Source organism: Acanthaster planci, linkage group LG16, assembly GCF_054643075.1.
Source record: "Acanthaster planci isolate LZ-2023a linkage group LG16, COTS_SCS, whole genome shotgun sequence".
In the NCBI taxonomy this organism is placed as follows: domain Eukaryota; kingdom Metazoa; phylum Echinodermata; class Asteroidea; order Valvatida; family Acanthasteridae; genus Acanthaster; species Acanthaster planci.
The window spans coordinates 3,162,896-3,190,784 of NC_141792.1; the positions used below are offsets into that span (position 1 = coordinate 3,162,896).

Sequence of the window (27,889 nt, forward strand, 5' to 3'; positions counted from 1 at the left end):
CTTTGTGTTTGTCTAATAGGGTGTCTTATTTCTTTGATAATGCCTTACGATTATTTCGGCTCTGGTCCTATTTACCGAAAAGGCCAAGTGGAATGACAGAGATCCACCACGATGTTAATAAAATGATTACCTAAAACAAAACCAAAAGAGTCTTGTAAAAAAGCAACTTTTAATTGCAAAAACGGGCTTCGTGTAAGGTTTAAAACAAAAACTAACACAAAACAGTTGAGGTGACAAGAAGACAGACAACAATCCACGATGCACAATGAAAAGTTGTAATGCATGCAGGCCCAATTCTAATTCAGAGCATGGAAACCTCGAGCCTTGCAAAATCTTCCGTCTGTCGTAGGTTCAAGTTGGACGTACAAGTTCGCTTATGGGGATTTTTTTACCCATGTCCTTAATACAGCTTGATATATTAATTTGGGGAAAGTTCAACAATATATGTAGACCTGTGACAGTATTCTATGCACTTTAACGTAGGCCTACATGTCATGTTCGTTTGTGAACCAGCCAAGTGCAGTTTGCTGGGGAAATTGCGCCCTTTCTTAGTCCAGCTTGGTGTTCGGATGCAGCATGATAGGCCTAAACTGATGCTCTCTTTTTCCCGCCATGAGCATGAAATAGGCCAACACGCATGCATTGTTAGGGCATGCAACACAGGCAACACCAAATCTTGCATAAAATGTGCAGAATCTGAAAAAGGACCCTCCAAAAATGGACTTGCCTCCAAGAACAAACTTCGGCCGCAAGCCTAAAATGATTATTGGCTTTTTCGCAACTCTGCGAAAAAGACATTCTTTTTGTTCTGATTTTTTTTTCTTTTTCTTCTTCTTCTCCCCAAAAGGCCATTTAATTTGTGCACTTTTTTCTGGCCACCACTTCAGTGCCCAAACAACTTCCGAATGTCATTAAACTTACACCGATGAAGGACCCCTATGCATAGATGTGCATAGAAGCATGACGTCATGATGACGACATCAAGTGATTTTTTTTATTGATTTTTCAATTTTTTTTCGGCCCATTCACTTTGTACACGTTTTTAAGGCACAATTTTGGTCACTTAGCAATCTTCAATCATTATCAAACTTACACCCAATGACGACCCACATGCAAAGTATTTTCCAAATTGATGACGTTATCATGACGTCATCATATGATTTGTTTTGCATTTTTAAATCTTTAATTTTCCCCATAGACTTTGTACATAGATTTCAAGTTGCAATTTCTTCCGCTAGCAGACTTGAATCGGTCTAAAAGTTACACCAAGCACAGATGATCAGGCAAATATTCTACCAAAGTAGTGACGTCAAGATGAAGTCATCATGTGAATTATTTTGAAATTTTCAATCTTTATTTTTTTTCCCATAGCTTTTTGTACACAGATTTAAAACGGCTACATTAACTAAGTGTCCGATCGGGTTGAAACCTTGCATGTATCCACAAAGGGATGTGTTTGAGATGAAAACTGGCATGATGTGTTGACAATTTCATCACGTCACAGGCACGTGACATTGAAGGGGCGCTCTTTAAAGCATTATATTTCCTAAACAGAGTCCCAATTGCTTTGAAACCTTGCGTGTATCGTATACACGCTCCACCACACTTTTATTCCCTTATTATTAAAATCACTATATCTTCTAAACTACATGTAAGATTCGGCTGAAACCTTTTATCTATTGTATCTATAAATGCAAATGTTTTAGTCAAAAACTCACACGATTTGCAGATGACATCATCATATGATCAGTCACATGAACATCATCAATATATCGCATAAACCAAAGTTACACTGATAAAACATTCTCTGTTGAAAATTCGTTTTAAATTATATTCACTGACTAATTTTTTGCTTTTACTTTTCCAGTATACACAAACTGTTCAAAATTGCAAATCAATGCGAAAAAGCCCTCTGTTCTGTTGGCAAACAGACAGATAAGATCTCGTTTCCTTATTTTTTGTCTTTCTCTGTCTTCCCTTTTCTGTAAGTTTATGTTTTCATATAGGGCCTAAAGCTCTTCACATTCACCTCATTCATTAGAACCACGATAAATCCTGCAAAATTTCTTGAAATGAAAATTTCAAAATTGCATCCCAGAGTTTAAAGCACATTTATTTCAATTCAAATCAGGCAAGTGTGCATGGGGTAGCATGCCCATCCTGTTTCTGATGCAAATTTCCAGGCTTCGTGGACGTTTTCTAGTTACGCACATATCAAAACTTACAAAACAGCTATGTCATCAGCAGTTGAAGTAGTCGCCAACAATCGAACTGAGCAGAGTATTCGCTTTTACAGGCACACTTGCCTACCGACTCAACCCAAAAAGCTTTATCTCCAACGGTCACCGTCGTCCTACTCAGCCTTCTCACGTTTTTTTCGATGTCGCTGGAGTGTAGGCCTATATAGCTAGGCGTCGAATGGAGCCGAATTTCACTTTTCTAACGGAAATCATCACACCAACACGATAAACTATTTCCGTTTTTATATGCAGCAACACCAGACGCAATTTCCAATCAAAAACCTCACGTCATATCCCGTTGATCGGAATACTTCAAGGCTGACCCTATTTGCGTGTACTGATGCTTCCAGAAATTTGCTATGAAGTCGGGGCAACATGACGACGCTCAGTGACAATGTTTTTATCAGAATTTGTGCAAAATCTAATAAACTTCACAACTTCAAAAACGGTAGGGTGTGGGCCCCTTACCCATGCTTGGTTTCTTTATAGGCCTAACAATCTTTCGATCAAAGACTCAAAGGTTCAAATGTGTTATTTTATTGAAACACCATGATACATGAACATTTCGGCCCTATTCCGAACAGGGTTATTTCTCAGTGAAAGCCTCATGTGTTTAACAGTGGTGGGTAGTGGGATCAGGTGTTCATATCTATCAACAAAGAAGTCACTAAAATGCAATGAAATAAACAGGACGATGTTTCTATATGTACATGTAAGTGCTTAGTTTCAGTATGAGCCAAATAGGAATTGGCCAGATTATTATGACCTTACTATTTGGCAAACTTCTTCCGCGGGTCGCAGCGAGGATCCCCACACACGGAAACTTTGAAGTTGATGCGAACACTTAAAGTACTCAAAAAAGGGGCCACAAATAAACCATATACATGCATGTACAAACAGCGTGGAGGTGGGGGATAGGAAAACATCCTTACAGTGTTCCAAGTTAAACCACAAAGAGCGACGCTTGTGACAGAAAAGTATGACTGAACACCAGATTGGGAGGTATAATGCTTGGAGGTCTGAAAGGAATCCACTTGGGCCAAAATTCTGTCAGACATAACTACATACTTTACTTTCTCAGTCAGATGCATTATAAAAAAGGGGAAGGGGTATGACGAAAAAACCTGTACTGTGCTTGTTTCAAGCATAGAGGGGTTAAAGTTTTACTCCGACTCCAAGACTATTTTTCCCACCAAGGCGTTTCGGTAGTTACCCGGTAGTGAAGTACTGTGATTTTGTAGTATTGTAATTATACACAGATGTCTTCGATTCCACAGCAGAATTGTTCATAAATGCTACTTGTATAAATAGAAGGAGTTCATTATAGCTGAGATTTATAACAATAACTGAAGGTTTACACAGGGTTCCTGCGCCTAAAGGACAATTAAATTCCATGACTTTTCCCATGACCAAATTATGAAAATCCATGACCCAATAAAGCAATTTCTTGGACTATTTAGACCTTTAAGTTGCGAATAAAATCACACAATTTATGCACTTATTTTTGATAATAGAAATCCCACACATTGTTTAAAAACTTCCATGACTTTTCCAGGCCTGGAAAACGAAAACAAATTTCCATGACTTTTCCAGGCCGCAGGAACCCTGTTTACTTTGAAATGCGGGTACGAAAATCTGTATTTTGTTACAGATACATTTGCATAGAGGTCTTTGCTCTAACCAGACTATTGCACTTCTCAGCATAGGCCAAATACAAAAACTCATTTCTCACAATATGCTTGAACAGCACACTAATAAGACCTTTAGATCAGGGTTTTTCATACAAAAGGTAATCTCTTTAAGAGATTACCTTCTGGAATCTCTATGTCCACATCTAGAGGTTATCAACTGCAGTAGCTTAAGAACAAATATTGGGTAAAAAAAGTAGACACCATAAAAGAAGTATAACAGCAAATATTACACACTTATTAAGGATAAAATGAATACCAAATAAAAATAATTTTCAGCTGTATCAGACTGAGGTAACACTTTCTCAAAGTTTTGTGAATCTCCGGCTTTAATAATCTGTCCAGAGTTGAGGTTTATGCTGGCAACTGTATCATTGTTGTCATTCTCTTGATGGGTCTAGTTGAAGTCATCCGTACTCTTTTCTGTGCAATCAGGCCTAGAGAAGCCTAATAGCTGCCTAGGATGCGGCCGATGGACTAAAGGCACACAATGTCCCTCCCCTGATAAGGGAGTCCCTCCCCTGGTAAAGGAGTCCCTCCTAAAGGGAGTCACTGTGGGGCTGTCCCACCCTCCCCACCGACCATTCTGCCTCTCTGTGCATTGTTCCAGATCCCCGCCAGCTCGCTGGCCCCCGACGAGCTGGTGTAGCCAGCCGAGGAGGAGTGGTTGCTGAGACTGGAACTGCAGGACTGGTCGTTGTCGGCGCCCTGCGTGCGCTCACGCCACACCCGGAAGGCAGCGTGCAGTCGCCAATTCAGGAGGTCCCGTCGCAGGCCATTGTTGGCAGGCGCGGCCTGCATACGCCACGCCCTGAAGGACTGAAAGACGGACAAGGGGTTCGGCTGTTACTGGAATCTCTGCCAATGTCGCCATGAGAAATAGCGAGGGTACCACAGAAACCTCGCATCTTTAACCCAGGTGGATGAAAACTGCTAACATACCATACCCCTGACAGGTCACTGAATTAATAGATGAAAGCATTGTTAAGTTGTATGTCACAAAGAAAGAGACGACCTTGAGAAGGATTGAAATAGGGAAAATGATGAGAACAAAGGATGACAGGATGAGAACCAAGCAACAAGTACTACACCACATGAAGTGAAAGCTGAAGTACTAAAGTACAAAGAACATAAACAATCCTTTGGGAGCTAGAAACATGACAAGTTTGGATTAACCACTTCGGACCGGGGCATTTTTCAACGTTGAGGATGCTGGGCCGGCATGACTATCATTTTTTCTTTTTTCAAAATCCTTCAACAATTCATCATTCCATTTAACAGTCGTTTATAGCCGAACGGAGTAATCTTCAGGCACTACTCTAAGTTGACAGGTGACCTTCATTGACACCCGAATATTTCAGCCAGGCCAGCAGCCTTGTAAACAGAGCCCAGATTGTGCGGTGTCACACAGCTGTCTTTTGTTCACGAACCTGGCTCAGTGCACTGCTGACCTCTTTTCAATAGGGGCCAGATTAGCATGCAGCGGTGCTGTGTGGCTCATCGCTGCGGTGGTGGAGAGCTTTTGTCCCCGGTGGTAATCCGCTTGCTCTAAATACCCCAAACCCTGGTATACGGTTTCAAAATAATGCTGGATTATCACCACTTTTGAGAGCGAAAAATTCCGGTCATGCCCAGCAGCCTGGTCTTTTGTTCGGAGTACGGTCTTTTGTTACAGGGCCCTGTTTCCTTTGTCCGAGTTCGGAGACCCCGGCCACACATATAAACCATACGGCTCCGATCCCGGAGTCCCCGGCTGGTAGTGGTTAAGAATTGTTTCATCCCTTGATAAGACACTCAAGAATGAGTACGGCTAGTATGCCTGAATAAAATAGTATTTAGCCAGTGGGAACAGTAACTGAGTAAACGAAAAAGTAATTTGACCAGTGAAAAGAACAAAAGAAGAAAACGTACTAAACTTGAGAAGTCATAAAAGTGCTAGAGTAGCACGCAAAGAATTCAAGTGGTGGGAAAATTATTGATAGAAATAGTACCTGAGTCATGACAAAGTAACAGAGTTTTGGAAATAGTTCTTGAGTGTGGGCAGAAATACATGTAAGTACTAGAGTAGGAGAAGAGCACTTGAGTTGTGGCAAAGTAGTAAAAGGACTGGAGAAAGTCTTGGCAAGAAAACACTGAGTAATGGAAAAATCACAGGAGTATGAGTACAAGGGAGCTTCAAGTACAGTTTGGACAAAATGAATATGAGTTTGAAAGTTGAATGGCATGCTCAGTGCTGAAGTAAAGGAGACAAAATTATGAAAGCAATTAGAAATTGGGTACATGGTATTTTGAGCAAAGTAGATCAACTGACCTGCTCCCTTAGCTGTCGATCGCTGTGTTGCTGCATTGTCTTGGACATCAGGCTCTGGATCATGCGTCGTCTCCAGACCACCCAGACTTTCCGCATGGACGAATACACATCCTGTTCACAAAGAGAATCACACTCAGAGTTATCCAACGGTTTTGTATGGGATTGTACTGGCATGCTCTAAGATCACACTTCGGGTAGTTGGGCGATAAATGTTGCGCTTAGAAACCTGATGAGTGCTTTTTCAAAGATACAGCACTCAGACTGCAGGTGCTGGCCAATCAGCCATCTCTTCAGGCAAGACTGAGAGACTGTTGGTGTGAGAAAATGGTACACTGCAAGATTTCTTTGACGATGTCAACGAAAAGATGGTCCTTCCTTCATGTACCGATTATTCTATTCAGTTCAATTTCTTCAACTATTAAACACTTTGTTGTCGAAGACAACTTTATTGAAATGCATCTTTCTCCTATAAAATAAATTTCTCTGAATTCTTGCCCTTACACTCGTATTTGCTAAGGCTCAGCCAAGGGGGGGCCATTTACGCTCTAGGCAGTACAAAACACCATGGACCCCATCACAGCAGACAGCAATGGTATACTGTAAGATACCAGTTTCTGTTATCGCTCTCTAGGGTAAATGAATACTACCCAATGTCTCTCTTTAGAATCATTTCATCTGAAAGTAACCTCTGAGAAATTGACTTCCTAGGGACATTGCCAAAGAGCTACAAGAGCAGATGATCTTGGATACAGTCTGTGCTAATACTGGAAAAAAAAGTTGTCTGGTGAAACAGGTGCCTTAGCCAATTTAAATGTAACTTCACTAATCATGGAATTCTGAGCTTCTGGTCGCCACGCTGGAATTTACAACAGCGGCGGATGGAACGGGATGGGATGCGGCTTACCAAGGCCGATGCGGTGTGGGCCATCCGGGAGCCGTTCTTCCAGATGAGGGCGTACTTCTTTGCCAGTCTGCGGCTGCGTTTCCGCCTCAGTCTGCCCACCCTGGCCTCCGTCAACCAGGAGCTCAACACCATCTTGCTGAAGAGGGCCAAAGAAAAGGGGGAACTTATTTATTTATGTACCTTATGGGCTTGCAATTTCAATGAGACAATATTGTTGGCCAATCTGACTTCTCAAAAATGGACATTTGACCAAAAAACAGTGTCTCTTTTTCATAAAACTGGTGTCAAAATGACTGTGTGACATCATTAGACAACAATCCCTCAAGGCTTTGTGTGATGTAGAGACACTTTGCAACAATACTGGAGAAAATGTAGAGACCTTGACGGCTCTTTTCAGGGTCAACACCCATTTTGTGGCACCTGGCCACGAATGACTCTGTTTTTGACGGGAAGTCAATGATACCTGATGTGTTTGTTGTAGTGGTCATCTGCCAGTTCCCCCATGTCCTCCTCGAACTGCCTCTCCAGGACTCTCTCTGTCGCCCGGCGTCTCCAGACTGACCATCCCTGCTTCAGCAGCACACTGTCTCGGTGTCGGGCTGCACGGCTGGCCAGGGCCGTCTGCCTCCACTCCATGAAATGCCGGCCCAGTGTGGCCTGGTGTCGCCTCTCGAGGGCACCCTCCAGGCGGTCACGGAGGAGCTGGGTTCGGCGCAGCTGGCTGGCCCAGACCCAGAAGGCAGCCTTCTGCCTCAGCCTGCTGCATGCCCTCTGAGAGGTCTGTGATAAAACTCGCAGGGTGATGTTTCGCTGAACCACAACAGCCCATTTGTGCAGCACTCTGAAAGAACCCAGTAACACTTTGAATGAGCCAGTTCGGTATTAAAAAAAAGCCAGGTCATTCGGCAACAAAGCAAGTGCGCGGGTCTGCATTTGGCTGCGCTGGTATGACAAACTTTGTATGTGCGTCTAAATGACATCGGATATGCTTCATTTTTGGGCATGTACTGTTGGAATACTGAACTGGTTCATTATCCCCCTTAGTCAGAAACACCCACTCATCGGTAGCAAAGAACCATGTTGGTCAGGAGTGCTCCTTTTGTTAGTAGCAACGTAATAATAACACGTGCATTTCATACTCGTTTGCGAACCAGCAAATTGTAGTTCCTACGAAAGGAGCTAGCACTGCAGGGGAAATTGCGCCCTCTCTTGGTCCAGCTCAGGGCTCAAAACAGAAAGACACGATTATTAATTCAAATCTTTGTTGTAACCTGGAAGTTCTATTCACCATGACAGGTTGGTGCATTACCATTTGTGTTCAAAAGAACTTGGAAACTGCACATGAGAAAATTTCCAAAACAACATGGTTACAGACTTTTGGAGGACTCCAGTCAATTCTGTTTATTTTGGGGGGGCATTTTGTTATCGATTGCCACAAGTCAGTGTGTAATCTTCACCCAAAAGCAGTTCAAGTGAACTGCACTCTCAATATGTCCTAGCCCTCGAAACCATGTGTGTACATTATAATTCCAGGCAAAGTACCCTCCAAAGTCAGAAAACTGCAACAGCAAAACCAAATAAATCTGTGTTCCTGTCATTGTTTTTTTATCTATTGACTCAAACTCAGCCGAAGTAAACAAAACAAAAATGAACAACAACTAGAGATGACATGATGGCATGGATAATGGTGCAAAAGACAAGGAAGGAAAATCTCACTGAGCAAACATGGAAAATGTCAAATGAAAATAAATCAGTGACTAAAATAAGTATTTGGAAATGCACATACTTGCTTTGAAGGACTTGATCAGCATGTGCTTTGGCCCTTGATTTTTTCGATGCTTCAGTCTTCCATTGTGCAAACATCGCTTTTAGGGTGTGTAACCTGTGACGGGCCGCTACCAAATGCTGCAACTCCTTCTGAGCTCTCCTGGCTGTATATGGGAGAAGGGTCAGGGAACAAGACCTACCAAGTGTCAATAGTTTCATACCACTATAACACTGTTGTGTTAGTGACAACCAGTGGCACAAATCCACTTTGGCAAGTGAGGTCATGGGACGGCTGGGACACAATCAAATCCTAAACCTCCCCCACGGTTGAAATCCAAAAAGAGGGGGTGGGGGTGGGAGTGGTGGTGGGGGTGATTCTTTATGATGCAGTTGCACATCGGGGTGGGTCTTAACACTAAAATTGGGAGATATATACCCCCTTCTCCCCTGGGATTTATGCCCCTGGGTGGTGATGGAACTATTGAGTTTCTCAAAAGAGTTCATAGCACTGTAATTGGCAGGGGCCTGAACACAATTCTACATCAATGGACGGCCAGCATGTGATCACCTCGACACCAGTCTCGAAGAGCTCGGAAGATGGCATGGTTTACTTGAGTCTGCCTCGTCTCAGCAACCTGCATCGCAGCCTGGGTATTGCTCAACGCTTTTTGCCAATGCTGCCAGGCCTGGAAGTGATGACAACAAAATTCATGGATCGGTGACATGTCAAAGAAGACACCAGCATGATGAGCAACTCCTGATAAAGTGAGCCACAGTATTGTCTGAATATTCTTATAACTTCACGGTCCACTTTCCGTTTTACCTTGTTCCACCATTTATCACCCATCATTGTTTACATGCGACATCAGCAAAGCCTCATGCAGAAACAATAAGGCCGTGTCCGAAACGGGCTTCCAGAGCTACGGCTAGTTCTAATGTCTTGATGTCTCAACGTATTTCCTACGGAGCGAAGTCCTAGACCTAGCTCTAGGACAGATTCGGACGCAGCCTCAGCCTTTTGCGAGTTAAATTTGAATAAAATCTGGTAGACTGAGTTATCTGATTGCACATATACAGAACAATTTAAATTCCCCAAACTAATGACACTGTTGCTATGCTTTGTGATTCGGGGCAAGTGTTTGCATAGCGACCGCCATCTCTGGAATGGACTGGTTCCTTTGTGCCCTTCTTATCCATCGAGAACAGTGCATTGAGGCAAAGCATCTCTTATGTAACTAAGGAAAAGCTTAAAAATCCTGAGGTATAGTGTCTTTAATGTGGAGAATTCAAATTCAAATCAGGGTAAAGTGCCCTACGGTTCGGAGTAATGAAAAAAAAAATTTACAGTGACGACATGTGGTTGGAAAAAGTTCTCCACAACAAATACTTGGTGGTGCATTTTACTGCAGATGACTCCTTTTGTGAAGCCACTACGTAAAAAAAAAAGATGTGAAGTCAGGGTTTAATGATGAAGGTACATGTACCTTGGCCTGAATTGCCCTGTTGTGTCGCCGCACTGCCACGCCTTCCATGGTCACATGATGCCAGGCTCGCACCACTGCAGCCAGCAGCTCTGCTGCCCTCTGTTGGTGGAATCCAGCCATTCTGGTCTCCAGTTCTAGGCAGCGCCGGTGGTTTTTCCTCCATTTCTCAAAGGATGCAGACAGCTGCCAGGAATCAGCAACAAAGTGCTAAGAAGGCCTTGTGCTTAAAAATGTAAGCGCATGCTCAGGTCGGTCCGGTGAAGGACACTCGACACTTGTTTGCAGTTTATCAATGAGGTGTTTGTGAGTATTTTGACTTTGTAGCTGCCTCAAAATGCAGCTAGAACTGCACTGTTCTACGGTTGTGCAGTGATTAAGAACTCATACATTGGCATTGTTGATTGCTGCACTTGCTTTCAATTGTAGCTAATGTGGCTAAACATTGAAGATTCATCCAACAGAAATCTGAAAACCATATTTCATTGTCTTTTTCAAGACTTTCCAAGACAACTATATGACATTTTCCACGACACAAACCACTTTGCACAGAAAGGTTGTTAGGACGAATATGAGCCCCGAGCTGGAACAAGAGAGGGCGCAATTTTCCTAGCAACGAAGACTGACATGTAGCCTGCAAATTTATCGTTAGTCCGTCATCCCAAAAGAAGACCATCCAAAATAACCCTTGCATGATCTTGACTGCTGTCAATTTTCTAGAACAATTCTTCTTCTGACAACAGGGTTCAAGGAAACCCACATTTTTTCCAAATTTCCGTGACTTTCGAGTACAAATTTTTGCCAGAATTTTGCAGGATTTTCAATGACTGTGGAAACCCTATCCATGCTCTTCTGTTTGTTAATTTTTTTCACTGTTATAAACAGTCAACAAAAAAAAGGTCCAGCAGTCAATCACAATTTTTGCACAACCCCGAGCAATCGGTGAAAACAATTGTGCAAATAATATTTACCGAAAATGGGTCACTTGGGAGGCATTTCCATAGGAACCTGCACAAAGTTTTTCGAACTTTACCGTCCCATAATTCAATATTCCCTTATCCGATCTTAACCAAAATTTGTATGTTTTTCTTTCAGACCCTGATCTATCATCTCTCAAAATGTGGACTATAAAAATTTTCCTCCTTTTGGTGGTTGGAGCATTCGGGAGACATTGAAATGTCTCCCTAATGACCGATGTCTCCCTAATGTTGAGAAATTTACCACAAAATGTCTTTCAAGTGACCTATTTGGATATATACAGGTACATGTATTTACGGCTTTGCAGAAGCCTCATGTACATGTTTATGGTTGTTAAAACCTAAACCCTACTTATCTAAACTTGTCAATGTCAAATCATGTCAGTGGGAAATGCTTAAGAGAATGTTCCGCTAATATTGTGTAATATGTATTACAGTTTCAACTTGGATGTGTGCATGAGCCTGCTAGGTGCCCTCACTAGACTAGTGAATGTTCACATAATGGCGCCCTCTACCACTTTTCTTCAACAGCCAACAGCTCATATCCATGAGGTCACACAAGAATTTGTGGCACAACGAGAAGGGAGCTTACCATTTTCCTGCATTTGTTGTTTTGCCAGAGCTGGAGTGCGGTCTGCCTTTGTCTCCGATTGGAAGCAAACGTGCACCAGGCACTCAGACACCTACAACCGTTGAAAAAGATCAGTGCCGATATAATTTTTCTATCCACTGCAAAAGACAAATTTTTTGTACACTCTGCCAGAGTTAGAGGCCCACACTTGGTATAATTCTTGGCTTATTGTCTAAAAACTCCTCATGACTATCTGTGACAACAACTAGAAGTCATTGCTGGGGTGGAATCACATTAGATCACAGGTTGCTTGCCTCTCCGGCTAATAGGGCTATTGTGACTTACATGTACATGCATATAATATGCGTGTGCACCTTAACCACTTGCTGCCGGGAGGATTTTTCTTGAGCAAGACAAGATGTAAGGTCCTTTTCAAGATTTTCCATTTTCAAAATTCTTCAAAAATTCATCATTTCATTTAATGGCCGTTTACACCCACATGAAGGACTCTTTGGGACTACTCTAAAGCTGACAGTTAACCTTCATTGGCTTTTGAATATTTCAGCCAGGCCTGCAGCCTTGGAAAAAGAGCCCAGATTGTGCAGTGTTACGTAAGATTCTGTTGTTCCTGAAACCGGCAGAGTGCACTGCTGACCTCTTTTCATTAAGGGCCAGATTAGCGTGCAGCGGTGCTGTGTGGCTCATCGCTGCAGTGGTGGAGAGCTTTTGTCCCCGGTGGTAATCCACTCGCTCTAAATGCCTCAATCCATGGTATACTGTTTCAAAACAAGGCTGGATTATCTATTGAGAGCAAAAAATGTCGGTAATGCCCAGCAGCTCAGTGTTCTGTGCTGAGCACGGTCTTTTGCTATGTGGCCCAACTCTTTCGTCCCAGTTCCGGCCTCCCCAGCTCTGTATATAAAGATTACGTACTCAAAAATGGGTCGCCCGGCATGAAGTGATTAAGCATGGGGATGCCCACAAACAAGTACGGGAGCGCCCTTTCTGTCTCCGCGGTTTAGCCTGTGCAGAGTTTACAATGCTAATAAAAGCATATAAGACTTAATAATAAGCATGTTATGCGACAATTAAAGCCCAGTATTGCAATGCCAATTCTGCAAACCAATTCTAACCTTCCGAGTGCTACGCTACTGTGGTGGGCCACTGCACGCCTCTGCTGTTGCCAAGCCAACATCCAGGCCTCCAATGCCTGCCTGCGTTTCATGGCATCCCGTCGGGCGAGGTAGGAGTCCAGTGACTGGTCAAGGTCTTTTGATCGCTGTGCTTGTTTCCTCCAGTGATGGGCCACCCTGAGTACAGTCTGTCTTGAAGACTTTTGCTTCACACAGCGAGACCGCCACTTATGGAGGGCCTAAAATGTTTTTTTTTTTAAAATCCTCAACGATCAATAAAGGCTTCCACTTCAATATTAATTCAAAAAATTGACAAGTGCAACAAAAATACCTAGGCAGAATATTTCATTTAATTTTAAAAAGAGCATAAGTGATCCCTTCCCAACCGATTACCAAAAAATTCCTTTTTTAGGGTTAAAGGCAGCCAGCGCTATTGGCTCTAATGCACAAAGCTGGATTTTGAAGGATTTCAGGATGTCCTTGCGTGAAAACAAATAACGAGTAAGCTTATAGGGTTAAAAAGCTTTGAAGGACTCTGTCGACCAGGGCTTTTTAGGTTTGACGTAGACCAAAAAGGTAAAAGTGAAGAGCAATGACACGTCAACGTTATCAGTTGAAATACCCAAAAAGTGTCTGTTTTTAAATGTCGTTTCAGGGAGCCAGTCCAGAGAGAATCCTTACCAACTTCAGCAGCCTCATCTGACCGTACTTCTCACAGCGGCAATGCCTCGTGTACTTCCTCCAATCCCAAAATGCCTTTCTGATCAGCTTATCTCCAAGCCTGGCCTGCATCTGGCAGGCCAGCTGACTGGCGCAACGTGCTCGACGCCACGCCTGCAGCGAGTTCTGCAACAGGCTGGTGTTCCTCCTGTCCTTGGCGACTGCGCTGGCGACGTTCAGGGTTTGTTGGCGGGACGCGTGAATGTGCCAGGCTAACAGGTGTCTGAAGAGGAAACAAGATTTAGCCTTGCACAATGAGCCGGTTCAGAATTCCAACAGAGCGCGCCCAAAATGTGGCTCCTCAGAGGTTGACTCGGAAATAGAGATGCGGATGCCCATGGACTACCCTATCAGCCTGGCTGTGCACCAACTCACACACTTGTTTTGTTCTTGGCTGACAAGGCACTTGGAATAAATAACCAACTGGCTCATTCAATTTCCGGTTTCAAAGATGTCACAAAAATAGTTTGAGCCAACAAACCAACCAACACATATCTCTGCACTTCCAATGTGGTGGAAAAGGTTCAACGTCCCAACCTCTATTGCTGTTGTTAATTTTAGCCAGGTAATATTTATAATTAAAAATAGTTCTGTTTTTGTTTCTCACTCTTGTGGTCAGAGGCCAAATTACAGTAAAAAACACACAGGATTTGAAGAAAAAAATTACACGACAAATCATTACAAAAAGCAAAATTCATCGACAAAAGTAACCATTACGAAAGAAAAAACACAGTGCAATACATGAACATTAAAACTGAGTTATTAAAACCAAGGAACACTGATTAAAAAACTCCTACTTTCTTATGAAGAACAACAGGCAAATTTAGCTGCACACTGATTCAGTTTTTCAAATGCCATATAACAGGAGGCAGCCCGTTTTGGGGCATACATGTAAGCATAACACACCTGAGGAAAAACACAGACATACATGTACATTGTAACAATAGTTAAACTACAGTAGGAAACAATTATGGGCAGGTTACTTTTAACATGTTAATTGCAAACCAAAGTGCCCATGCACACATATATATCTGAGTGTGTCACAATAAATGCACCACTGCAGAGGGAACTCATGGCTGGCTATGGCATAGGGTCAACTGCTCTTTTGCATCTACCAAAATTCTTGACAGGGTCATTCAACAACTGTACAGTAATGTGCATGTACTGCCTTTCGTTTTGCTAAATACTGAATGAAATAAAGCACATCTGTTGGTGAAATGATATTTCCATTTTTGCATATTTCTGACATTACTTTTGCAGTGAAAAATAGCAATCAGTGAGAAATTGAACACAACCATAACAAAAAAACCAGAATTCTCCAATCAGCCAGGGGTTTACTCTTAAGGCTTAGAGACCTGACAGTACATTTTTACAAAACTTCAAAACCCATTTTTTACTGTGGGCATATCGTACTAGCAAAATTGCAATACACCTATTACTACGAAATAATCTCGTAGTTGGCAGTCACCGTGTTGAACGCTTGAAATGGCTGGGAGTAAATAGAGAAACACAGACAATGGCTGGAACACTGAGGCCAAATGAGGGTACTCACAAGACACTGAGCCACATACATACCTTCTGGCCAAGTTGGTGAGGTACAGCTGCTTCATCTGCTGCCGTCGCCGCACCTGCCTCTTCCACGACTTCCAAGCCTCCACGACCATTCTCTCCTCTCGTCCGTGGATCATCTGAGCAGCGGTCGCCTCCAGTTGCTGCTTGCTGGCAACGTAGGTGCTCCACGTCCAGACAATGTTCCTAAGACGGGCTGCGGTAGCCCGGTGGTGGAACCCCCGGGCAGCTTGGAGTTTTGTCAAATGAGATTGCCAGCAGTGAAACACCTACAAATTCAATGTTTTTCAGACTTTCAACGAGAGTCATATTTACAGCTTTTTAAAGTGCCAATACTGGTAAATACCAACGAACAATCCAATAAAGACAGAATTGAGATTTTTCACAGGGAGGGCTTGATTTTAATTATGGCACTGTTCAAAGTGGAAAGCATGGAAACATAGGTGGAGCTTTTCATATGGTTGTGCAATTCTGATGTTAAGTGTGGCATTAGTAAAAGGAACGGTGTAAAAAGTTGCGCTACTGGCAGTTTGGAGGAGGGCACTTATGACGGAAAAGGGCACTCTTTACAAAATATTAGAGACTGAATATCACCCTTAGCCCCTTAACGCCGGAATTCTTTTGATCACAACAACTGGGCTGTGGTATGCCCAGTATGCAAAGCTTTGTCCAGCAGCAGGCCCACATTGAAACCGCAGGTGTATGATGAACAGAATGCATGTGCGGTATGCACTAATCCTCACACAAAGCCACGGCTGTCCAGGGTTCCCAGAGTGAAGGGGTTAAACCCCCGATTCTACACCACTGTATCTATGAAGCTCTGACCACATTTTCTGTCCCAACGTGTGGCAATGATGTGAGAACAGGTCTCTGGCCAACTCAAGTAGATGCTTAAAGGATGTGTGAAACTGAAAAAAGTTCTTCCTGTTTTTTCTATGAATTGTCGATAGCATAGAGAAAACTCCTTGAAATTCTTGGTGTTCACAACACCACAAAATGCTTATTTAATTGATCAAGTCTCACCAGTAGTGGTGTAAGTAAGGGGGAGACTGGGGGTGCACAAGCCCCCGTCCAATGCCACCCCCCCCGAGGAGGAAAACAATCGGGTGACATTCTGCCTATCAGTGTCTTCAGTGGTCAGTGTTTTCAACTGTGACTGAACCCACTGAGTGCCCCCTGCAGAAAATTAGGGCCCCCAGGGTGCCCCTCTGCAAATGTAGCCCAGTTACGCCACTGCTTACCAACAGCTTAATTCTCCTGGTCTGGAATGACTGCAACTTCTCTCTCCTGGCTGTGGCTTCTCTGCTCCATACTGCCCAGGCGACAAGGCATCTGTAGTGGAAGGAATGACAAGACGTTAAACAGCAGAAGCCCTAATGTGCCCAGACACCCTGGCATAGGTAGCATGTCCAAATCCGCCTACAACGCAAAGACGTTCTTGCTGCATTGTGTGCGAGAAATGAACTTTGCCCTACTCAGCATTCATCAATTTAAGAGAGATCCAGAATTGTATGTCTTAATAATATAAAATCTAAGCTTAGAAACTACTTGAAACTCACTGCAACCACTTTGACTTAAAGGCTTTGCATAGAGTCTTGCACAATGTAAGTCAACCGGAACCCTCAATAGTTTCAACCCTAATAATGTCAATTTTCATCACGCATTGAAACTTCAGTGATGCAGCCAAACAAAGAGCTCATTTTGCCATCTTTAACCGCTTTGTGCCGGTGTACCTGGCTTCGGGCACAAAGGCTTTATACACGAAGCCGGGAGCATGAAATCGGAAAAAAGAGCTGGGCCTTGTAATAAAAGGACTGTACTTGGAACAAAAGACAAAGCTGCGGAGAATTGCCAACGTTTTGTCAGTTGTCAATAGCGGAGGAAATCTGTCATTGTGTTGAAAGATGACGAAGGCATTCAGTGCGGATTACCACCGGGGACAAAAGCGCTCCAGTGATGAGCGATACAATACCGCTGCATGCTAATCTGGCCCCTATTAAAAAGACGTCAGCAGCGCACTAAGCCAGTTTCAGAAACTAAGAAAATTACATAACACCACACAGTCTTGGCTCTTTCTACAAGGCAGCTGGCCTGGCTGAAATACTCGGGCATCAATAGATGTTGTCTGTCAGAGTAGAATAGCCACTAGACAGTCCTTCATGTGGGTGCAAACATCCAGTAAAGAAGTTATGAATTTTTAGAAAATTTTGACAGCAGAAAAAAATGAAAAGTCACCCGGCCCAGCAGAATTAACATAGACAAATGGGCCCGGCGCGAAGTGGCTAATGCAGCTGGAAAAAATTGACGGAATGAAAACGGCATTCAGCCTCAATTTATGGGATCCTTTCATAATGTATCATTGGGCCCGCACCTCTTTGTGATCACTCGATTGCGGTGTGCTTTCACTTCCAGTATCTGCCAGGTCCGTAGTTTCCACGACCTAAAGCACTCCCGCGCCGTCTGTCGCTGTATCTGGTGTCGGAGGTCCTTGGTGCGGTCCTCCAGGTCCACCATCTGCTGGACATAGCCCTTCCAGTTGTGGACGATGCTCAAGACCGCCTTGTGTTTCTTGTACTGCAGGGCGAGACACGACATCGCTTTAGAAATGATCTCACAATGTTAACAGTGGCTACAAAATCAATTTCATGCTAAGACGCTTCTTGGCTTTTCCAGTAATTTGAAGAAAAAGCTCGTTTTTATTGACATTTGTCTTGTTCTTCCACCCAAATTCCATCGACTTTGCATGCATTTTCTATTAAAGGTGAACTAATAACTAACTTCAGACTGCATCAACATTAATTTGAAGTCGCACAGTACATGAGGACTAAATATCCAATCATGCTTAAACTTGGTAAATGCATAGACAATGCAAAGACATGAAGTGATGCTCTGATGGGATCCCGACGAGGAACTACTTCCAAGCAACTTAGATTAAAAGATGTTATCACCTCGTTTTCTGCTGAATGAAGAAACAAGGAAAGTGTCCATACCTTTGTCTTCCAGAAGTGGAATGCTGATGCGAGTAGTTTCCCACAGGCCATGCTGTCTGCTGCAACCTTCTGCCTGCTACACCTCTTGTGGTCTTGACTGTGCTGCATCCATGTCATGAGGTGGATTGCTTTGGTCCTCATTTCCTGAAAAACAGTCGAACATTCCCCCTTGATGAAAGTATACACTTGCCTTTTTCACCAAGTTCTTCTTGCCATCTTTAAATTTCATCCGTCTTTGCGAAGAGGCATTTTCACGCTGCAAATTTCCTCAAACTACATTTTATTATTCCACGCTGCAAAAATATCTTGTCCAAAAAACGTGCTAATTTTTTTATATTGGTGAACAAGCTTATGAACGCAAGCTTATGAACAACGATACTCACTTTTCTGTTCAATTTGAGGTGATATTCTAAAGACAGGCGGCGTGCCAACAGAGGAAAGAAACAACATGATGTTTCCCCATGTTTAGGGAAACAATACGTCAGTAATATGCTATTGGTACCTGAGGCAACAATATACGTGGTTTCAACCTCCATTTGGATAAAGCAAGGTGCCTAGATAGGTCTTGGTAGCTGTTGTGAATAGTACTTCACACTTGTGCACAATACAGGCATTTCACAAAAACGTTTGGAATGGGTCGACAGATTTCGCGTGTGGTGATTGGCCAACACGTTGCAAACTCTTGGAGTGCCCTATTGTGAATCGCCCGTATCGTTCAAGTACTCTATAGATATAACTGCAGTTTTATCAAATGGAACTAGTTTGAGAACCAAACAGACAGATGATCTCAGAACTCACCCAATGGTTTCACGTGTGGTGATTGGCCAACACGTTGCAAACTCTTGGAGTGCCCTTTTGTGAATCGCCCGTATCGTTCAAGTACTCTATAGATATAACTGCAGTTTTATCAAATGGAACTAGTTTGAGAACCAAACAGACAGATGATCTCAGAACTCACCCAATGGTTTCTGGCCAGCCTCTCCACATAGCATCTTCTCTGCCACGTCGCAAGGGCGCGCCTGAGTCTAACCTGGTGGAACACCCAGTCAGCTTGTTCGGATATCTCTCGCAGGTTCTTACGGTAGCGAACGTAGTCCAGCCACTGGTTGAAGGCCGCGCTGGCCGGCCAGAGTCGCCAGTGAAGGATGATGGACCTCAGGTAGGTCTGTGACAGAGATTAAAAATTGGTCTGGGTGACTCACAGCGGACAGACCATACATACATGTAGAAGTGTTTAAGAAAATGCCAGACGGCAGGTACTTTTTTTACCCAACTTTCCATCGTGGTCCCGATTCTCCCAAAGTTTTTAAAGTCCCTGTCAACTTTTGTATGTAAATTGCTTGGAGAAAATGTATTTGAGGCATTTCTCTCTGAAGCACCTTTTGCAAGTTTAAACTTTCCTGTAGTACTTTCGAAAAATTATTTTGAACCAGAAAGCAGGCACTACTGCCAACCCTGAACTACAAGTACATGTGTAAAAAGATGTTGATCACCTTTCCTTTGAAAGTATAAGTGTTACTCACTGAATTTACACAATAACTATGCTCCATGGATCGAGTTAAAAATACACTTTCAGCATTCCATGTGTAAATGAAAAGGAATGTACTGAGTTCTCTGATGTGAGATATGAACATGTATAAAAGATCAGCCATTACAACCAACCATTTGTGAATATAACATCCCGAATTCCTAACGACTGTTTTGCACATTATTTGTTCAAGGACCCGTAACTTTGAAGTAGCAGGTGATTTCTTACTCATCTGATTGGGATCTATCACTGAGAGAAGTTCTAGGAATTGGGAGAACTCACCCTTTGGTCCAGCCTTGGACTGACTGGAGGTGCACCGTCTGAGAACACGCTGGGAGCGTACTCTGACGCAGTCCCAGACTGGCTCTGGTCACACCCAACCAGCTGCATGTAGTAACTGCTGCTGTGGGTACTGCCCGGTCCGGTGCTACTGGATTCTGAGATGGACGAGTGGCGACTGTCCGAGATGGTCTGAGATTGCCCTTCGGGCAGGGCAAAATGCATGCGGCTTCTTGGACTTAGAGGAGAGAGGGACTTGGAGAGGTCTGGGGATCGTGGCGACGCTGAACCAGGGGTATGAGATGGCGATGACAGTGAGCCTTGTAGTGGTAGAAAAGCATGTGAAGATGGACTTGTGCTTAACTGGAGTTGTGCACTTCTATGTTTCTTGGGAGTTTGAAGTCTTTGAGGTTGCGAAGAGGTGGTCTGGCTGGAACTTTTTGAGAGCGGGGGATCATGTACGCCAGAATCGGAGCCCACTGCTGGTGCTTCTTCCCAGGAGAACAGCATGGGATTTTCGGTCTGCGATTTCCTGTGGACATTCCGCAGGTGTCTGATAACAGCGGGCGACGACAGCAGACCCTGGTCCATGCTAGCACTCCGAGCACTGCCCCATGCACCACTGGATGTCGTTGTGTTCATTGGATGTCTGTGATCAGCTTGGGGCCTGCTAAGGATGTTCTGATCCAGACTGGCGCGCCTTCGCAGAAAGGAGATTGGATGGCCGGAGACAGGTGCCTGCAGACCGCTGGCTGACTTGGGTTGGGTGTCAAATTTTGAAGAGCTTAGTTGTGTAAGGAGACGGCGTGGTTTCAAGTGGTGTTGCTGCTCCCTAAATCTTGGACTTCCAACTTGTTGAGGAAGCTCATCTGGGTACAAGTCATCATCAGAAGATAACACAATGACACGGGTAGCTCCCAAAGCCCCTCGATACCGATTCAGCTGGGGAGGTGGTACCTGGCCACGCCCGGTCTCCAGTTGAAAGTTCTCATCCTGTTGACCACTGCTCCTGCCTTTGTCGAGGATGCCCCCTTGGGAGCGCGGTGTCTCCTGACAAGAATGGCCTTCTTGCTGCAGCGGCGCCAATCCGTTCCCATACCCGCTGTCCGCCGTCGAGAGGTGAGCGGGCAGGCCCTGCGACCCACCACTGCTACTGCTGAGAGACTGGGGCAGGTCAAGGGTCAGGGCGGCAAGGGTCGACTTTGGACTGACTCCATCGCTTGGGAAGCTCAAGCTCATAGCATCGTAGGCCAGCTGAAACCTCTCCGTCAGCTGCTCGTAAGTGGACCTGGTTTCCTGGTGCCACGCCAGGAAGACACGGTGCAATAACCTTCCATCCTTGTCAGCTTGTGCATCCCTGCAAAGACACATGTCCCCATTTCAATCCTTCATTTCTCGTTAAAATTTTCTTTTGTATAGTTGGGTGTTCAATCATTCAATAGTACAAACTTGACAAAAACAAGTAGCTTTTTCAAGTTTTTCATTGAAACCATTAAAATTTCATTCAGTTGAATTAAATCTCAACACAAATCAAGCATAATTTTGTGAGTGTATTTGTTCAACACATATCAGAATATCACTCATCTGTTCTGTCGACATCTGATGAGAGACGACTTCCAGTATTTCAATAATTGAAAGTTAAATTCTCTTAGATTTCTCCAATGTTTCAAAGTTTGTTACTTCATGGATAGCCACAATACATCCAGGAGTGTGACCGCATTTGGACGGGTCATTCTTCGGCATTCCAGTACATGGAGCAAAACATATAGACCAGAGTGGTCTATTAGCAACAGACTGGATAGGCTGTGCAAAACCATGGACGGAATAGACATCACTCTACATATTCTAAACCCTACCTCGACCAAAGCCGTAAGTAATTCATTGTTGATAACTCAAGACAGGCAACGTTATAAGTTGGCAAGAAACTGTAGTGCTTTGGCTTGATAATATGCAAGGCAAAACAAATTTGATTGACCGGTTTCAAGGTAAGATAGGACGAATAAGAAGTCAGTAAAAGCATAGAGTTCTGCTAAAAGAGGCTCTGTGATTGGTCATAACACGCTAGGTATATGATGTAATGACTCAGCCAAATATGGCAATCCTCCTGTACATGCTGCACATTGTACAGGCATGTGCAAGCTGTACACTACTGTACACTGTAGGTTCATGACCATGCAGTAAGCTTCAAGTTGAATTCATTGTCACATCACGCACCTGGCAATGATCTGGACTAAGAACTGCCTCTTCCACTGCTTGTACGCTGCCCTGATTGTTCTAGCACGCCTTCTCATTCTTTGGTCAGACACCAGACTAGCCTCAATGACTTTCTGCTGACGGGTACTTTTGGACCACTTCTTGAAAAGGAGCGTCTTCAGGAGAACATCCCTCATCTGACGGTGAAAATCAGACAACCATCACTAAATGTCACACTTCGGAATTGAACCACCATCGGTCTTGGGGGTGGATGCTATTTGTAATGCAGTTTCAAATGCATTTTTCTTGTGCTTGGGACCCAGTACCTCCTGTTTGATGCCACAGACATAGGTCATTCCATGAGGTTGGGGCACAATTTGTGACGGTGTCCATTGTTACATAGGTCCCGTGAAAAAATGAACAGCTATTTACCTGCATAAGGAGTCCACATTGACATTGCTATACATCTTGCAAGGCTGAATACAGAGGTGTGTGTTATTTTGCAGAGTAAATGACCTACTCCACAGGTCATGACAGATGGTAAAAGTTACCCATGTAACAAGGACACCGTCACAAATTGTGCCCCAACCTCATGGAATGACCCACATACATGTATTCATACAACCCACTGGGCTTGCTGGTATCAGAAACCACTATTTGATTACCGTCTCATTTTCTTACCTTGCCCCCTTGTTCCACTTCTAGCAGCAACATCTCTTCCTCAGCTGTCTTTCGCCAGCCTTCAAAGATCCGTCTTACCATTGCCTCTTGCCGCTGCCTCAGGAATGCCTTCAAGCTGACTTGCCGTTGGATAGCTGCTTTCCAGCCCAGGAAGGCCCTGGTTAGCTTGGAGGCCATCAACGACTCCTGGATGGAGACTAGCTCCTTCCTGGACACAACTTGCTCCCTACAGAGAATTGCAGTTCCAAATTGTTTTTAAGCTTTTGGTGTTTTTCACATTGTATGGCACACATTTCACCACTTTCCGCATTGTACGCATCTAACGAGATGTCGGCATATGCGATGTGAGATGCATACCATGAAGGCACTGCAACACTTCCCCAGAATGTGGGAATTCAAAACCTTCCACAGATAAATCGCATTACAGTGTCAATATGCACCTCGAGCTTGACCAAGAAAGGGCGCTTTAAGCTTAGCAACGGAGGCTCCTTTGGTCGGACTGAACTGCACTGGTTCAGGAATGACTACGAAAATGCACATGTCACCATCGCATCACTACCAACGCGGCTGTTTTCTACCGATGAGGGGGTGGCGGGGTGCTTCTGCTCGAGGGGGATAGTCACTATGTTCATGAAAAGATATCACCCAACTTCCCGACTACATTATACAAAGTGGCACACCACAAGTGCGTAGTCTTGGAGGTCATTTATGCAAGATTTAGGCCGCATTTCTTCCTGTAATGTCATCCATTTCTGAATACCGTGAAAATTCAGAGGGGTAATATTTGCCATGATGGGCAACCATGGCTCTCAGCCAAGTTGGAACATCGCACACAGCCTGCTAACAAGCCCCTCCGTGTAGTGGGCCTGTAGCACCAATGGGAACTTCTGAAGAATAACAGTGCGTCTTCATATCCCCTCCCCCACGGTGTCAATAGGGCACTCTCAATCACCGATCAACGTGAATTGACATACAAATACCACTGCAATAGACAGGGACTTTGATACCACGCACAGTATTTACAATGTACATGGTCATAAATAGGAAAGCCTTGAAATCTTTCTTAATGGCTAAGGTATAAGAGAAATATGGGCGTATGTGAGACATGCAGTGTTATCGTACATGAACTTGTACGATAACAATAAACGTCCACGGCGCAAGTGGTGAACCATAATGCCGTTTGATAACGAATTCACAGTTGGTTATGAGAAAAGGAACCACATTGAGTCAACCTAACAATGTACAATGTACGGTTGCTAAACAAACATTTGCCCACTGCTGATTGGTGGTGGGAAATTGTAGAAGTGGCATGACAGTGATGACACGGCCTCACGCTGCTGGAGAAAAACAGCAATCATCACAACTAGGCAAAGGAATTTATTAACCTACCTCCACGTCTTGAAAGCACTGCCAAGAGAGCGACTGAGTTGCAGAGCCTGGTATTTCTTGCAAGTTCTCTTCCGAAAGACTACCTGTTGCCAAGCGTCAAACGAACTTGAGTTGCAGGAAAAGATCAAACAAAGAGGAATTAAAAACAAGACATTACATATTTTACAAATGTATTAGTCCTGGTGTAAGACTGAATTTGGATTATATGTGCACACAGATGCTCGCCAGTACCACTCAACCATAGAGGATAATACCAATAAAAAAGTAACCAAATCAAATCTTGATAATTCCAGAGAGTCCATCCGAGAAATTCTAAGTAAAATTCAAAGCAGGACTTCAGCACCAATGACTCAACTTTCCCACGCATGATTTGCACATGCAAGAGAGAGGTACCGATATGCTTAGAATTTCTTGGTTGAAACTGCTCTAGCCTGATTCAGTTCAAGTTCTTGATTCCATCCTCTACTCAACCAATCTATACATACTGACAGGAAACACGTTTCGTTATTGCCGTGCACAAACAAATGAGGCCTCTCTGGCTCAATGTTCTGGGCCTCCAAGATTGCTGCCATTACAGTAGTTTGTTTTTTTCAAGCTGTGTCCAAGAAAGAGTGTATCTTTGGTATACCCCTGGCTTGAATGTAAATAAACGGAGGCCACATAAAAGCGCTGTAAGAGTCCTGACGGAGCAGCTCACTACAACCAAAGATCTTGAGTCAATTGGTGAGACGTTATTTTGCATGTGAGCAAATTAGGGCCTGCAAAGACGGCGCCTGGTGCTTTCCAGCACTCCATCTGATGTTATCCGGTCAGAAAGTAATACAGAGATCAAAGCAAGTCTCCATTGCACCGGAAGGCAATGCGTCCATGCACATGTTACATGTTAGGGGACCAATAATTGAAGTCCAGGCTTGGGTCCAGACTACAAAATATCTGTCTGACAGAAAAAGCATATACCTACCAACATTGACAAGTCACAAATTGGAACATCTAGTTTTCGAGGTCATAGTAAAACAAGCAGTTCTGAAAGAGATGTACTTTCATATTTATGCACACACGTTTCATTGACAGCTGCCATTTCGACATACATGTACATGTACATGTAGCTAATAGTAACCTTTTTTTTGTAAATTGTGAACTCCAATCAGCAATGGCACCCTCTTTTGCCAGGATTAATCATTTCTTTTATTTTCTTCCTTTCTTATGGAAAAAGGGAAGCTCCATTTTTTTACAATCCGAAAGCGTAAAAATCGGGGCTGTTCCGATTACGCCAAAATGGTTAGGAGGTGTATCGGAGTTGAAAAGACAGACCTTGTCAGCTGTTTCAGGTCTCTCCTCTCCAATAGCGGAGCGATGGTTTTCGACTCTTTCACTAGGAGTTGCCATGACAACAAGAGCCGCAGCAGCTGGTTCCGCAGGAGCTTGTGCTGAGCTGAGAGCGCCCTCTGGTGGTCTTGGAGAGCCAGGCGGAATTCACGCACCCACCTCCTAAAGACATCTTTGATACAAGGGAAATATTGATGTCAAGCAAGCACAAATTTACAATCAGGTTTCACAATGGAGAGTGCTCTACAACAGATTTCTGTCAAACGAGTACAGTTGCAGATAAAAACTACATTTTAACTGCAAGCACTAAGCATCCGGGCTCTCATTCAGCACTATTTATAAGAGAAGGGCTGTGAATTACAGTGCTTTGAAGTGACAGGAAAACGACATATCAAACTTGGACAAATGATATACGGTATAATACACATGCATGCAAACTGTGGAAACAAAATGGCTTCTAATCTGAAGTTGTCGCAACTATTTCTACCCGTGCCTCCTGATGAGCAGGATCTGCATGGTGCCCTGAACATTTCTTGCAAACTGCAGTATACATATTCAAAAATCTCACCTCTTTTCATGTGTTCGTCATGGACGGGCCGGAACTGCTCCAATCTCTCTTCCATTTGTCTGCGCCGGACCCTTTCCTTCCATTTGCTGACCGCCCTGAGGACACAATTTTTGGACCAGGCTCTCTGTGCAGCCTGCCTAGCCAGACAGTCCCTCAGTCTGGAGGTCCATGTCTGCAGCGTGCGCTGCTTGCTCCTGAGGTGAACATCACTGGTGATGGCTGACAGGGTGCTCCTAACGATGGTGAGAATGAAGGATGAAGAGAGATCCATTAAACTTCAAGCAAAGGGTGGCACCAATGGTAAAAATAAACTAATGTGAATTTCAAGGGCTTTAAATACCGGCAGCTATTCATAAATACCTCAGACAGTCTCCCTATTCAACAATGTTCAACTTGACCGTGTATTAACATTTAATGCCTGCTGAGAAGTGATAATGCCTGCTGTGTAAAACACGCGCTGGTGCCTGGATACAAGACAGTTTAAACGATTCTGATTGGTCAAGAGTCTGTGTGCTCATGGTTTCCTATGCGTGCGCCAGTTGGGCAATTTGAACATGGAATATTCTGTAAAATGGACGGGGGTGTTCAGCAAAATGAAAGTAAAATTCTGGAATAAAGTTGCTGGAAATCTGTCATACATGTATATTGACTTCTGTTGCACCTCTAATCAAAAAGGTATTTATGAATGGAATTATCAGCGTTCCGTCTCCGGAGCCGGTCTGAAACACACATGTCAGACCGGCCAAGCATATATTTATTCCCTTAATAACAATGCATTTAAGCTCTTTCCAGAGTAGCTATACATATGACTACATGAATGTGAATCTGACCCTTGCTTTTTGTTTAAAGTGAAACAAGCACCGTGGCAGTAACTGAAAAATAATATTTGAGGGTCAGAAAAAGCTGAGGATCTTGGATCCAAATCCTGGGGATGGGAATTGGCTTTGTAAAGAAGTTTCAACAAAAGGAAATGAGCATACGTGCTGTTGTCAATCAGAAAATATTTCAGAAGTGGGAAGCTTGGACCATTCCGATTGAAACAAATTCCTAAATGGTAAAGTTGGCTGCAATAGGAGTAAATGAGGGCAAGTTCCAAATGTGGAAAGATTATAATGTTCCCATGGAAACAAGATCAAAATGGAAATGAAGACTGTTGAGAATGAAAAATGTTTTAGAACATGGAAAGCTCTGACCACAGCAAACTTAGTCCAAATAAGGAATGCACAATGCTGTATTCATATAATGTACATGTAGGTATCAATGAAAAAATATTTCTGAAAGTAAAAAGCTAGGAAAATCTCATTTGAATTTGAGTTCCAACAACCGTGAGAATAGTAATGCAGGCATGCACTTGTTGTTACATGAAGATAAGTAACATCCACTTCTGTTCAAATGCCTGGTCCACACTTCATGCAGACGATCACTTCTGACTTTCGACAGAAAAACAACTTCGCTTTTATGATACCAACACAGCAAAGTTACTTCTGCAAAGGAAGACTTTGCTCTCTCTCTCCACAAGCAGAATAGGTTTCTGTACTGACGGTGCCACACCCTGTTTACATGTGCGCCTTCCT

General features: G+C 43.6%; 1 protein-coding gene across 4 annotated transcripts in view; it reads right to left on the minus strand.

Annotated features, from left to right (window-relative positions):
• Positions 1-2,761: 2,761 nt before the first annotated feature.
• The window catches only part of LOC110985278 (uncharacterized), a 48,545-nt gene continuing 23,417 nt past the window's right edge, over positions 2,762-27,889 (minus strand). For all 4 annotated transcript variants that reach the window (XM_087147511.1, XM_087147510.1, XM_087147509.1 and 1 more), the window contains 21 exons: positions 26,316-26,548; positions 25,733-25,919; positions 24,422-24,526; positions 23,033-23,258; positions 22,373-22,548; positions 20,162-21,515; positions 19,310-19,516; positions 18,352-18,495; positions 17,733-17,935; positions 16,603-16,693; positions 15,368-15,630; positions 13,754-14,015; positions 13,073-13,311; positions 11,961-12,051; positions 10,395-10,577; positions 9,479-9,596; positions 8,930-9,074; positions 7,607-7,984; positions 7,144-7,279; positions 6,240-6,350; positions 2,762-4,747 (listed from right to left, as the gene is read on the minus strand). In XM_087147511.1, coding sequence (XP_087003637.1) covers positions 4,478-4,747; positions 6,240-6,350; positions 7,144-7,279; positions 7,607-7,984; positions 8,930-9,074; positions 9,479-9,596; positions 10,395-10,577; positions 11,961-12,051; positions 13,073-13,311; positions 13,754-14,015; positions 15,368-15,630; positions 16,603-16,693; positions 17,733-17,935; positions 18,352-18,495; positions 19,310-19,516; positions 20,162-21,515; positions 22,373-22,548; positions 23,033-23,258; positions 24,422-24,526; positions 25,733-25,919; positions 26,316-26,548 — 5,122 coding nt within the window. In that variant the 3' untranslated portion in view covers positions 2,762-4,477. The remainder of the gene's footprint in view (positions 4,748-6,239; positions 6,351-7,143; positions 7,280-7,606; positions 7,985-8,929; positions 9,075-9,478; positions 9,597-10,394; positions 10,578-11,960; positions 12,052-13,072; positions 13,312-13,753; positions 14,016-15,367; positions 15,631-16,602; positions 16,694-17,732; positions 17,936-18,351; positions 18,496-19,309; positions 19,517-20,161; positions 21,516-22,372; positions 22,549-23,032; positions 23,259-24,421; positions 24,527-25,732; positions 25,920-26,315; positions 26,549-27,889) is intronic.